Here is a 13953-nt window from a genome sequence, read left to right as displayed (position 1 = left end):
CACAGCTGTGGAGGGAAGGGAGGGGGCAAAGGTGTAGCAGGAAAATGGTACCAGTGGCTTCCATACAGCTGGACAGGTTTACAAACAGCCAGGGTTCAGATTAGAGTTAGGAAGGCTTCAGTTCCTGTTTGGTTTCCTAGATAAAGTGGCTTTATTTTTCTCCTATGAGTGCTCTGTGAGGTGATTAGCAGCTAGGAAATTAATTGTTTTAAAAATCCCCCTTCCTATAAAGATGGGAGCCCACTGCCAGAACGCTGATAGAGCTTTCTGTGGATGCCCCCATACAGAAACACAGCATGGTTGTTTCCCCAGAAAAGGAAAATAAATCCAAAGTCTAAATTGGCCTGTTGAAAGAAAAGGAAGAAAAGGCTGTAGGTAGCAGGGTCTGTCAGTGTAACAGAGCAGCCAGCAGCGCATCAGTGACAGTGCTCCCAGGGTGAGGAGTTCAGGGAGGGATTTCCTGGTTTGGCAGTGGCTTTCTGCAGGAGTCAGCTCTATCACAGCTGAACGTGCAGGGCAGCTTGAGGAAGGACAAGTTTAAATTTCTGCTCTTGAAAGCTTTTCCCCGGAGAGGCAGAAGGGTTTGAAACTCTCCATTATAGCCTCTGGGATTGAAACATCACTTTCTCCTGCTGGCAAGACTGATCCTTGGCAGAGGAGAGGAAAGAGAAAAAAGAGCATAAAAGAAAGTGAGGAGGTGGTTGGAGAAAATCAAGTGTGTTGGTCTGTGGCCTCAGCACAGCTCATGCTGGAGTGTGCTCAGTTCCCACCAAGGGGCTTTGCTTCCCAGGCAGTTCCTGGCAGAGCCTTTGGCAGCATGGCTCTGTCTCCCGGGTGCTTGAGGAGGAGCACGGGGAACATCTAGTGGCCAGCTGGCTAGGGCTGTGCTGGGCATTGCCAGGGAGATGGTTATTTGAATCCAAAGTAGAGTGGTGCATTTAAATGAGTAAACTAGCTTCGTCCTGAGGTTTGCCACAGCTCTTCTTGCCTGTGTTCCTCGGCATCTCTCTGCACAGTTCCTGTGAGCAGGTTTCCTTCTGCCTTTCCTTATCTTTAGCAGCCTTCTCCCCTGGGTCTGTCCCTTGTTTGGGATGTGCCAGCTTCCAGCTCTGTGCTTTGCCCTGCCACAGCCCATCCCTTCCTGCTGCTTCCCCGTGGCTCTGCCAGGACAGCTCATGTAGTGAGCAGGGAACTAGAGAAAGTGATACCTGAGGAAGGGAAGCTGGGAAGAGAGGGAAGGAAAGTGAAACCCTCAGGCTACACTTTCCAGTCCTCAGTGTATTTGCTTCAATCTGGAAGGGGAAATAAGCCTTCCATATTCAGAGCCAAACTCCGCAGAAGTTTGTAATATCCCCTTGTGAGATGTAAAAAAGGGACTGTGACTTCCACAAAGAGGTCCCTTCCCATGGATAGAAAGGTCTCTGAATATCTTTCTTTTTTTGATCACTTTTCTGGTGGCCATGAGTCCTCTTTGGACACCTCAGAGAAAGTGCCAAGGTGTACCTGCACCTGCTAAGCTACAAGAAGAGGTGGCAGTGCAGACTTCCTGGGAATTCTCAGACTGTTTCTATGGTTGCACCCCACTTTTCCTCCAGGCACAGGCACATACATCTCTCCTCTTCTTGTCAGCTTAGTTTTCTTGCAGCAAACAAACTATCCTTGGGACAGCTGAATTTCCAGGAAGCCTGCCAGGGCATAGCCTTCCTCTCCATAAAAAGAAATGTAATGGGAAAAAGAGATTAGATTCCCCCCCAGAATGCCCCTCGTGCTCCTCTCCTCCTCCTCCTCCTCCATGGCATCGGTGCTCATTCAGCTTTCCAAGGGCTTTGGATGGGTTTGCTGGGTGGGGTTGATCCTCTCTGGCTCCAGAGATGCACCATCTTTCTGTCTGTGTTTCCCTCCCACCCTTCTGTGGTAAATAAGAGCCATGTGTTGCAATGTCAAGCAGTTCCTCTTTGTGAACTGGGATGACTCCAAACGGGGGATGGAGCAAGGCCCAAATATGGGTTTTCATCTCAAAACTAAACATCTTGCTTCTGAGCTCACTTATAAGTTGTCGTGCCTCTCCTCTGCCGGTTTTCACTCTTCTCTCGCTGTCCCCCAGCTCCTCCACCAGCGATCTCTCCGCGTACGAGCATGGCTATCTGAGGAGGAGCCCCGATCAGTACAGCTCCCGGGGCAGCATGGAGAGCTTGGACCACTCCTCCCCTGCCTACCACCCTTGCCACCTGTCCCCGGCCAAATCCACCAACAGCATCGACCAGCTCTCCCACCTCCACAGCAAGAGAGACTCGGCCTACAGCTCCTTCTCCACCAACTCCAGCATCCCCGAGTACCCCGCGGCTCCGTCGGGCAAGGAGCGCTCGTGCTCCCCGGACGGCGCGCAGTGCCGCGGGGGGCTGCCGGAGGCCATCAGGCAGGCGGACATCCGCTACGTCCGCACGGTGTACGACGCCCAGCAGCGCGTCTCCCAGGAGTACGAGGTGAAGCCCTCGGCCCTGCTTCCCGACGCCCGCGCCTCCCTGGACCGCCACGGCAGGCTCCACGCTTTGGGCCGGCACGGCGCGGCCTCCTCCTGGGCGCAGCCGGCGCAGGGCCCCTCGGACAGCAAGAGCCAGCCCCCCAAGGGGCCGCCCCTGCCTCCCACGCGCAGCGACAGCTACGCGGCCATCAGGCACCACGAGAGGCCCGGCTCAGGCGCCGGCCTTGAGCCCAGCAAGCCCGGCCGGACCCAGCCGAAGGGGGCCTGGGCGCCGCTCGTCAGCTCCCTGTCGCAGGGGCCGCTGCTGAAACCGCCCTTCGGAGATGGACACCTGCACACCGTGGTGGAGAAGAGCCCGGAGAGCAGCCCCACCACGAAGCCCAAGCAGAGCTATTCCCAGGCAGCCCAGCCAGGGCAGCCCCTGCTGCCCACTGGTGTCTACGCCGTCCCCTCCCCGGAGCCGCACTATGCCCAGGTGCCCCGGCCTTCTGCCAGCAGCACCGGGACGCTTTACCCAGCTCTGGCCAAAGAAAGTGGGTACTCCCCAGCCCTCCCGGGCTCTTACGACAAGGCCGTAGCCGGCAGCAGCACCCTGGGCTCAGAAGAGAATGGAAACCAAAGCACTACAAACAGGTCGAACATCTTCTACCAGCCCCCTGCCACTGAGAGAAAGCACGAAGCCAAACTCATCCAGCAGAAACCTCCCAGCGCAGCAGGCCCGGAGCTCTGCCTGGCCGTGTCGCGAAAGGAGGAGCTGTTACCCCTTTACAAGGCAGCACATGGCCACCGGGAGACCACGGGTACCACACAGTCCTCCAAACCCATTTTCCAGGGTCCACAACCCCAGCTGAGGGATGCTAGTGAGAGGAAAACCCATTACCAGCCCAAAGAGGACTGGACACATGGATCCCAGGAGGACAAAAATGGCAACGCACAGGTAAATGAGAGAGACGCTGGTGCTCCCCACTCATGGGGTCACAGCAAGACCAAGCAGTATGGCTTCTCTTCCTTGCAGAACATCCCAGAGAGCTCCAGGAGGCAAAGCAGCTCCGAGCTAAGGGAGACGCAGCCAGGCGAGGCTTATGCCAGCAGCCAGCTGTCCTTCCCGAACAGCAGCAGCAGAGAGGAGAAGGATCACAGGGAACAGGGGCACAGGCAGTGGAGCGATGTGGACCTGCAGGCCTTCACGAGGCAGGAGGAGGAGGGCACGAGCGTGGCTCTGTTCCACGCTGCAGAGCCAAAGGGCAAAGAGCCCCCTTCTCCTCAGCTCCCAAAGACCTTGGATTTTGGGAGGAGCCGGCTCAGCTCTAGCAGCACCCAAAGCTTTCCCTACAGCAAGCCAGAGGCTGGCAAGCCCCGCTGCTCGGTGCTGGAGAAGGTCAACAAGTTTGAGCAGCGGGAGCAGAGCGCTCCCCGGCCCCAGAGCGCTGGGGTTCCCACCTTCGGCCAGCACTATGGGCCGAGCAGGATGAGCCAGCCCACCGGCACGAGGTGCTCCGTGCACAGCCCAGAGGACATCAGGAGCAAGCTGCTCGGTGAGCCAGGCAGGGGCTCCAGCCCGTCCGTCAGGAACGGGAAGCTGGAAGAGGCTGACTGGCACCCCGTAGAGCTGCAGATGGTGGCTTCGGTGAAGCAGGCAAGAGCCAGTGAGTACTACAGCCCGTGTCCTGAAAATGAGGTGCAAATCAGGGCAGCTCAGCTTCCACGGAGTAGAAGCACATTCCAGCTGGGAGGCGAGCCTGAGAAGGAGATCCTCTGGAAGGAAAACGTCCAGGACGCGCACGGCTCGCAGCTGGACGCCTCGTTTAACAGGGCCTACAGGAACAGCATTAAAGATGCCCAGTCCAGGGTGCTGAGGGCCACCTCCTTCCGGCGGATCAGCCCCCCGTTCGGGAACACGCCCAAGAGGGTGCCCCAGAGGCCTGCCTCGGCCCACGTGGGCATGAGGAGCACGGCGGCGTCCCCACACACCCCCAAGGAGAGGCACAGCATCACACCCACGGAAGGAGGCTTCTCCAGCCTGGACTACGCCAGGACGCAGCACGTGCCGCGCGTCGGGGGCCGGAAGCGGCTGACGGCGGAGCAGAAGAAGCGCTCCTACTCGGAGCCCGAGAAGATGAACGAGGTGGGCATGTCAGACGGGGAGCCGTCGCCTTTCTCCTTCCAGAAGAAAAGCATCCATTTTATCTTCCCAGAGAACACGGTGGCCGACCGGCGCAAGATCTTCGAGAGGGACGGCAAAGCTTCCTCCACAGCCAGCCTGTCCAAGCCGGAGCTCAAGCAGCTCCAGCAGAACGCGCTGGCCGACTACATCGAGCGCAAAACGGGCCGACGGCCGTCCTCGCAGGACATCGGGTTGCTCCGGGAGCGCTCCCACAGCTCCTACCTGCAGCTGGGTGCTCCCGACAGCCAGAGCCTTTCCTCCGCCTCCAGCATGAATTCCCTCCAGGACCAGAACATTTACCGCCGCAGAGAGTCCATAGAGCGGATATCCAGGACGGGACGGATGTCTTCCACCCTTCCCCCTGGGCTGATGGACTACTTGGACACGAGCGGAGATGAGAAGGTGCCGGGGCGCCAGGACAGCCTGGGCACCAGCCGGCCCAAGCCAGAGAGGTGCCGAGATTACAGAGCCAGGTCGGATCTCACCAAAGGCACGCAGACAGACCTGCTGGCCATGCAGGGCCAGCCTCGCTACAGGAGGCAGGAGCAGGTCTTGGAAGCACCCTCCACCGCCAGGAAATCCGGGAAATCGGTGTCTGTGGAAGACTTGCTCGATAGGTACGACAATCAGCCAGTCCCTGTGCACGTACGCTCCAGGTCGTCTCCCACCGCGGATAAGAAACACCAGGTACGTGAGAATGGGATCGTGTGCATCCACAGGGAGGGCTCTCAGAACCAGGGAATGGGAGGGATGTTGGGAAACAGGCTGATGTCCCATCATGGCTAGAACTCCATGGATTAGAGACAGATCCAGTGCGTGCTGAGGCAGTTTGGCGCACCTTAATTGAAAGGTCACTGGTGGGGTTCGGCTCTGTCCCTGCTGGGCTGTGTCAGGGATGCTGGGATTTCAGTGCATACCTGGTGTGTTCTTGCTGCTCTGGACATCCCATCTGAGGTGTCCCGTCCTTACCTGCCAGCAGCACCCGAGAAGCACTGAGCATTTCTCTGGTGGAGTGTCCCACTGTAATGGTGACTTGCCTCAGTCCATTTTGTTGGTGCAAAGTAGAGAGGATTAGAGGCTGCTTGGAATTGCCTTGGCTCCCACTGTGCCTGACAGTGCTGGGAAGAGCTGGGCAGAGGCACTGTTAAACAATCATTATGTTTAGCCTCCAGCCCTGGAGGGAAACACCACAGAGAGAACTGAACAGAGACCCTGGCCCTTCCATGTCCCCTTCTTAGTTGGGAACGTGGCACTGATGTCACAAGTGGGGAATTCAACTGACTCTGATGATGGTAAACAGTAGAACCAGGCTAAATTCTTAAAGAACAACTGCCCAGGCCAGCTCTTCAGCTGGCTGAAATCTGTTCAGACCTATTTAGGAGACCGCAACTGGTCGAGCCAAATGGATTTACAACATTGCCGGGTCTGCTGCCTCATCCCTATTCCTATGCCAGGCTCCATTCATCACAGAGAGAGGGAACATACAACCAAAATGTGTGGACAGGCTCCTAACCCCAAATAGGCTGAGTGTTTGGAGAGGCTCACATACTTAGAGGGCAGCTGAGATTCCAGGACATGTCCTTGTACTCCTGCACTCACTCCTGGCCCGGAGCAGATTATCCAGGAGCAATAAAGTCCTGAGTCGAGTGACATGAGAGGAGACTCTGGGCAGCATCTCACAAATGGACCAAACTGGGGTTGAGGGATAGAAGCTGCCCTCCCAAACTGATTGTGTGCTTCATTCTACACATCCTCCCCCAGCAGCCCTCAGCTCCCACGCCACGTCCTTAAATAGAGCGAATTAAAAAAGCAGCTTGTGAATATCAAGTGACCGGAATGCACTTCCAGAACCACCCCTGTCTCATCCCACCATCAGTATTTTTCCACCCCAGCCAGGCACCAGGCCCATCTGTGCCATTTTGTCATGCTTGCCGATCAAAGCAGCAAGGAAACCAGACATCCAGAGAGAGAAAAATCACCAGAGTGTACTTTTCAGTGACAGGTTGCATGACAAGCAGCCCCAGTTCATTTTTCCTTGCCCATCTCTTATCAGGCAGGAGGTACAGGACAGTCCTTGAGATCTTTATTTCCCCCTCCAAGCTAATTTTTAATTGGTCATACATTCAGCAGCCAAACCAGGGGTTCTGCCTGTTTTAAGCCAAGTTGAGGAAGAGGGTGAAGAGCACTGCAGACCTGCTCACAGGGTATTAATTCAGGTGCTGAAGAGGGGAGAGCCCTTATGGCTGTTTCTCAGAGGGATTTAGCTGTAACCACCTGTGGAACAAGAATTGGTCCCATAGGCAGTGAGGCACTTGTGAAAATCCTGTTCCTAAATCCTGACCTGACTTGCAGCATATACACCAATCCACAGGGTCTGTTGGAAAGGGAAGTACATGTTCAAGTGCTTTCTTCATTAGGTTTGTTTCTGATCCATCTTCAGTGCAAACCCACAGCTAAAAACATGGGGGACAAAGCCAAATCAACAGAGTGATTTATTTATTATTATTTTTTAGATTTCTTTTGGCCTTTTCAGATTTTTTTGTGGGAAATGTTTATTTCCAGTTCAACAGCAGATTTCTCTGCCTCACTCACTGTTCATTTTTCAGGGCCTTGTGTACAGTGCTTGGTGTTCCTTTCAGGCTGGGTACAAATCACGTTGCGCTGTCACTGCAGGAATTTGTTCAGAGATAGGAAGGAGTGGATAGCCACGGGGAATGACTCGCTCTCAGGCTTTGGAAGGCATTCTCATCCGTGTTTTGGTGTTTTGTTTTGCTTTCTGCCCGCTGCCGACGCCGTCTCGGGTGCGCCAGGAGCTGCTGCGAAGGGAGAGCAGTGAACTCGGCCCCGTGCTGAGGGATCCCTTCTACGTGGTCGGCGCAGGAGCCAGGTGGGTGTGTGTCCATGTCCCCTGTGTCACTGCAGGGCCAGCTCTGGCCATGTCCCTGCCAGCAGCCATTGTCAGGGGTTGTCTAGAGCTAAGACCTGCACAAACACAGTTCCAGGTGGGCCGTGCCGTGCAGACTTTGGAGGAGCTGCTACAAGCGTTTTCTTTCACTACAGACATTAATTGATTGTCCAGTCCTCTTCGTGTCATCGTGGAGCATGTTTGTGCAGCAAATTTCCACTTAGGTAACTTCAGGAATGTATTTGATCTGCTGTTGAAACTCACATGGGATGATTCCATAACTGAAGGATCCTAAAGGAGAAAATACCTTGACGTCCCACTCTGGCTGATTTTATCCACCCAGGATGCTGCCTCCCCAAAAATGAGGGACTAAACCCAGGATATTTCCTTTAGCAAGCCCAACTGGGAGCTGGCCTTTGGGCTGCTTCCCTTGATCAGGATGTTTTGCTCAGCAACAGGGGACAGAGAAACGTTTTTAAAAATAGAAAAGTGTAAGCACACAAACTCAAATGTCTTAGGACTTATGTAAGTCTCCACTTAGCCCCAGATTGTTTTGAAGTTAACAAGAACTGAAGCTGATCGTGCTGTATTTACATTTAAATAATAAATAGATGTTTGCCCTAAGCCCCGAGTGCCCAAACAGCTAACTCCTATTACAGTAAAAGCCATCAAGAAGGACTAAAAGCATTGTTCACAAAGGAGCTCTGTTCCTCACAATCTTGCAGTAAATGCCAGCCCTCTCTGTGGTCACAGTGGGAGTTAACACTGCTGTCTCCAAAGGTTTCTCCATGCAGCTCTGGGTCAGGGAGTGAAGCAGAGGAAGGCTCCTGCTCTGGTTTATGTTACTTCTGGCCATTTTTGCCCCTAAGAACATATAAATGTTGTTTTAAAGGGACTCAATCTTCCTTCAGGCACATCCTTGTAGGGTTATTTAAAACACACTCGTTTACTTTGATTTGGAATAACTTTTTCCATGTTTTTTTCCTAAGAGAACAATGCAGCTGTTTCAGCTCCTCCTGCCTCCCCTTCTCTCCTAGAGATGGCATTTCATCCTGCTGCTCAGTCACTCCTTGTGCCTTCCTTTTATTTTTTTTCCTTCCCCAACCTATTTTCCAAGTAATGGGATTGAACACCCAGACAGAAAACAAGTTTATTGGGGCACGAAATGCAGGTTTCTCATTTTAATGCTTCACTGCACAAAGATTATTGGTTATTAACAGTTTTGAGATGTTTGTGCAGCATAGGCATCCCGCATGCTTCGCAAGCACATTTCTTCTGGGAGATGGGAGGTTGCTTTCCCTTCTTGCTGGGAATTGGATTTCCCAAAAAGTAAAACAAAAGGGTAGGAGAAGCCTTCTCCATGTGTGGGCCCATGAGGGAGGCAAGGCAGGCAGTAGGAATTAGGTTTCTAGGTTTCCTTGGGCCACAGCTGCCCCATGTGCTGGAGAGGAGATGGGACCATCCCTACTACCTCTCCTGCTCCAGGAGGAAAACAGTCAGACTAAGGTTAAGTGAGAAAAACCTTGGTCAGCAATCACTTGGTCTGGTCACACGTGCTCTTCCTCTGCTCCCCAGGTGTCACACGACATCGGGAACTGCTCCACCAGTTTTAGAATCCACAGTTGCTTCCACAGTAGGAGAGAGCTCTGAATTAGAGAATCACCATCTGCCGTTCCGACAAACACTGAGCATCTGAAAAGAATACACACTGCTACTGTCCAGGAACCACAGACAATACCAAGAGCAGCCTGTCTGGATCATTTCCCCACCCCCAGGCACAGGCTGCCAAATTCTATTCTCAGTCACACCAGAATAAAGCCAGAACGACCCATGTCTTTGACAGAGTTATTCGTCATTTGTGCCAGTACATCTGAGAACAAATTTGGGCCCCAAGTCTCCAGCATCACAGATTGGCAGTGTGGGCATTATTTGACAATGCATGTCAAGAACAGAAAATGCACTGGCAGTAGAGCTTTATTTTGTTTTACTGGATTTTGTTGTATGGCCTCGTGGTTCCAGGCCACCTTCTCTTGCATTTGCCAGTGTCATTATTACTGCTCAGTTTGTTTTCCAGCTAAACAGCCAGACAGGCAGATAGGTTTGGCTGTGGATTCCAAGCAGGATCCTCACTCCAAAGGCCAGATGCTGTTTCTCAGGCTCATGTGTGAGCACCCTGATAGATCTGGAAGGAATAATACGATCTGCTGGCTTTGCAGCTTCAACATCCGCTTGCAGTTGGAATGTGTAGGCTTTGGTGTTGGTCACACCTGCCTGTCTGAGGGAGCTCTTTCTTCTAACAGGATTCCAAGGCTGCAAGAGCTTTTTTCAGTTTTCTCCATAGTCAAAATAGTGCATTTTTTGGCCTTGCTTTGTTCTTGGAGACAGTTGAATCATTTTAATGGCACCTTTCCACAATGAGCAGATAACATTATGGGAATATTTGGCCCATAGAGCTGAAATTCTTAAGATTACATGCAATTGAGAATGGAGTTTGATGGTAGATAATGTTAAATAGTCTATCTTACAACAATTGCTACTCCCCCCACCTGTAACAAACAAAATTGAAAGCAGGGAAAGGAAGCCAGGTGTTAAGTTTTCCTAATATTTTTTCCATTGCTGTGCTGCTTGCTACATGTGTGATGTAGCACATCCTGAAAATGATGGGAGATGGTGAGAGGGAGTGGGTCTGCCTCAGGATTTCACTTCAGTTTCAAAGCACAGATGTACCTCACCTAGAGCAGCAGGCAGTGACGCTGGCCTCCGATAGCGTTGGTAACTTGCCCTTTTAGGAGGTGCACAATCAATTTTCCTGCTCATTGATGAGTTACTAATCTTACCACGGTCTGTCTCTTGGTATTTAGGTCTTTCAGCAAGAAAGAGAGAAGCTACTCAGAGAAAATGGCGTTCACAAGCTACTATCCCCATCCCCTCCACAGCCCAGAGGTTGTCACCGGGCCTGCCACGCTGGTCAAGAATCACAAGCTCTCAGAACTTTCCAGGCCAGATAGCAGGACTTCTGCATTTTTCCCAGCCCCAACAGAGGCAAGGAGCCACTACCCTGAGCAAAAGCAAGGCTTCAAACCCTTGTTCCTTAACCTTACTCCTTCTGGGCCTGGCCACTCTTCTCCTAATACCCCCTCCCAGGCTCCCTCAGACTTGCAGAGCACAGCTGACAGCCAGGCTCCGAGACAGCACCATGCCAAGCGAGAGGCTGTTCCCGCCGAGGGCAACGGGAGCACTCAGGCACAGCCTTTGGATGCTCTCCAGGACAGATCCCCCGAGGCTCCCACGGAAGAGATGATGTGGAGAAGGAAAGCAGGGCTGCTGCACAGGTCCCTCCCGCCCAAAGTGGCGTGGGCCAAAGAGGGCAGCTACGCGAGGGCCATGGTGTCTCCTCCGGCGGCCGGGCCCAAGCCCTCGCAGAGGTGGCAGTCCCTGCCCACACAGAGCAGCACTTCCTCCGACCCAGAGACTCCTTCTCCCCAGGCCACGACCCAGCTGCGGATCTCGGAGTCGGGGCTGCAGCTCACGCCCCCGCCATCGCTGCAGGACGAGGAGGACGATGAGGTGTTTGTCGCGCCTTCCCAGCCACCCTTCTCCCCGCCACCGCCATCCCGTCCTCTTCCCGAGCTGAGCTCTTGCACTTCTGCCAACGGCACGGATGAATTCCCACCTCCTCCCCCTCCCGTTGAGGGGAATGGGGCAGCTGGAGATAAATCCCCCCTGCTCCCAGAGGAGGCCGGAGTGAGGTAAGGACGGGCTGGAGCGCGGCAGCTCGGGCGGTGCAGGGCCATATACAGTAAGATACGCGGGGCCGGGACAGACGGGGCTCGTCCCTCGTGCCGTGGAACCCCCAGCTGCTGCCTGGGTCAGGGGACAGGGACACACAGACTCACTGCTGGTCTGCCAAGAGTGGCCTCAAGGGATGTGGCCGGAGCAGGGTCCAGCAGCAGGTGCACTGACAGATGCTCCCCAAAACCCCCAGGGCAGGGGACTATGAGGGAACACTGCTGGGCTGGTTCTCCCTGCAGATTTCAGTGTGGTTGCCTCTTCAGCACAGAGCTGGAATGGCTGCTGGCTCCTTCCAGTTACTGGATTTTGAGAGACTGCTGTGAAAATCCTTGATGGATTTTTCTAAACAGTTAGTATTTCCCAAAAAATATTCTGGACCTGGCACAAAAGAATGCTGTTACGAAACGGTGACTGTCTGCCAAGAAATGACAATGCAAATATGTCACAGTCAGGCTGTATAGGGAAATTCTCCTGAAGGATGGGACTTTGGGTGAGGTGCCCAGGTGGTTTAACTCAGCACAGCTTCCCTCACTCCCAGGGAGATGCTGTGATATCCATCTGGGAAGAATCTGGCCGGGGTTGTAGCAGCGATCAGCTTTTCCAACATAGCAAGGGCAAATGGGTAGAGGCTGCTCAGGATGGCACTACCAGGTGGGAGTCCCCGGCCTGCCAGCAGAAAACAAAGTGACTCGCTGTTCACTGGTTCTTTCTGTTTGGAAGGACAATCCAGCAGTGCTCAGGCTGAAGGGACAAAACAATTCTGGTTCCAGTGGCTTCACACTGTGCACCCTCTATATGGGAATGAGAGGGGAGACACAAAAAACAAGTGATAGAAAAGGAAAACTCGCTTTTTGTAGGCCTTTACCTTGTGTTCACCATGGTGAGCACTGGGTGGTTGGTTTCTCTTCATCTCACAGAATGTTTCTGTCCATAGCAGCTTTAAAAGCTTTCCCAAAGCCCTGGCCGAGAGGGAGATAACGGGGTTGGGCACCAGCACCGGTGAAAATAACTGGCCAACCCCATTAAAGAGGACTGGCTCTCCATCTGCTGTGGATCAGCAGCACCAGTCCCCTGCTTCTTCTGAAGGGCCTCAGAGCACTGACAGACAGTCTGAAGGTAACCCCAGAGAGCCAGCATTGGAAAATGCCAGCCTGGACTCCGGGATAACCGGCACAGCACCCCCAGTGAAGGCAAAGACCAAAACCCCAGAGGATATCAAGTCAGAGGCTCTAGCAAAAGAAATTGTCCATAAAGACAAGTCTCTGGCTGATATCCTGGATCCAGATTCCAAAATGAAGACAACCATGGACCTGATGGAAGGGATTTTCCCCGGTGGAACCAGCGTGCTGAAGGAGAACAACATGAAGAGGAAGATGTCGCAGACACGAGCCAGCAGGAAGGCAGTGGCGGGTGACACGTAAGCACTGCTGGGCAGAACTCCCTGCTCCCTTGCTTCTAAGGAAAAACCTGTGCCAAATTTTTTCTGCATGTCTATAGGTGAGAGTGAGTTTTGCAGTTCAGAGGTATGAGGCCTGGCAGGACATTTCCAAACAGCTTTTCCCATGAGATAGGCTCTGGTGTTTGGGCTCTGAGCTCGCCTCTCTGGGCTGTGTAGAAAACTGTGCTGAGCTTGGGAGCAGAGCAGGAAATGAAGCATCCCTGGAGATATAATTGGATTTTGCTATCTGAACCTTAGTAATCTGAAGCAGTTCAGTCCGAAGCAAAGGAACAGCGGTACGAAAGTAAAATCAGGATAAAAATAATGGCAGGCACAGAGATAACAAGAGGCCAAAATCTGGAAGGAGGGATGAGGGGACCTACTTATTACAAGATCAGCCCAAGACCCCCAGTGTGGGTTTTTTAGGACAGAGACTTCCTAGTGGCAGCTGGAGAACTGTCCAGGAGTCAGGTGTACTGCATGATGGCAGATAAGGTCAGTCTGGCCACCTCCAGCCGAGCTGTGCTGGCTGACCTTCAGCAAGGTAAATCCTGTGTGGTGTCCAGTCACCCTTGAACCCAGTGGCTGTGCTGTGCTGGGAGAGCAGCTGACACACACCCCCTGATGGCAGGAATCTGCCTTCTCCTGGTGGCTAATCACTGGGAAGGTACAAAAGAGGAGATGGACCTAAACACTGGGAAAAGTCAGGCTCAGACTGAACTCTTCCTGTTTCTTCACTGTGTTGTAGGAGAGAAGAAAAGGAAGCTCCTGTCACCCTGGTCACCTGTCCTGCTTACTACAGCGTTTCAGCACCCAAAGCAGAGCTGCTGAATAAGATCAAGGACTTGCCAGAAGAAGCAGGTGAGGAAGAAGAGCTGCTGGACATCAATGAGAAAAAGGTAAATTCGGCACACAGCGCTGTTTGCTGCTTACATTCCTGAAATAATAATAAGCCCTGAAGTAAAGTGGATTTCTATTTGATGTCAGCTTTTGGCAGCACCCAAAATTGCGTGGGAGCGATTAGACCACCTGCAAAACTTTGTTAGAGTCACCCAAATTGTAGAAGAGAGTTAATCTGAATTACTCACTGCAAATTGAGTACCAATCTTGCACCACCCTGAGGCGGGCCTGGGTCATACCAAATGCTGAGTATACAGACTGTCAGTCCCTGT

The 13953-nt window shown here is 53.1% G+C and overlaps 1 protein-coding gene across 6 annotated transcripts in view; it reads left to right on the top strand.

Moving 5' to 3' along the window:
• SHROOM3 (shroom family member 3) overlaps nucleotides 1–13953 on the top strand; it is a 110924-nt gene that overhangs the window by 93339 nt on the left and 3632 nt on the right. For 5 of the 6 annotated variants that reach the window (XM_005531727.3, XM_088056136.1, XM_088056133.1 and 2 more), the window contains 5 exons: nucleotides 2105–5333; nucleotides 7457–7533; nucleotides 10413–11300; nucleotides 12278–12760; nucleotides 13530–13680. In XM_005531727.3, the coding sequence (XP_005531784.3) occupies nucleotides 2105–5333; nucleotides 7457–7533; nucleotides 10413–11300; nucleotides 12278–12760; nucleotides 13530–13680 (4828 nt within the window). The remainder of the gene's footprint in view (nucleotides 1–2104; nucleotides 5334–7456; nucleotides 7534–10412; nucleotides 11301–12277; nucleotides 12761–13529; nucleotides 13681–13953) is intronic. The other variant, XM_088056134.1, reaches the window with a different exon arrangement.

The sequence above is a fragment of the Pseudopodoces humilis genome, chromosome 6 (assembly GCF_049639895.1).
Source record: "Pseudopodoces humilis isolate 2021_Gansu_Grassland_sample_001 chromosome 6, ASM4963989v1, whole genome shotgun sequence".
Taxonomy (NCBI): domain Eukaryota; kingdom Metazoa; phylum Chordata; class Aves; order Passeriformes; family Paridae; genus Pseudopodoces; species Pseudopodoces humilis.
Note: the sequence above shows the minus strand (reverse complement) of the source record. Positions and strands in the feature narration are given on the sequence as shown.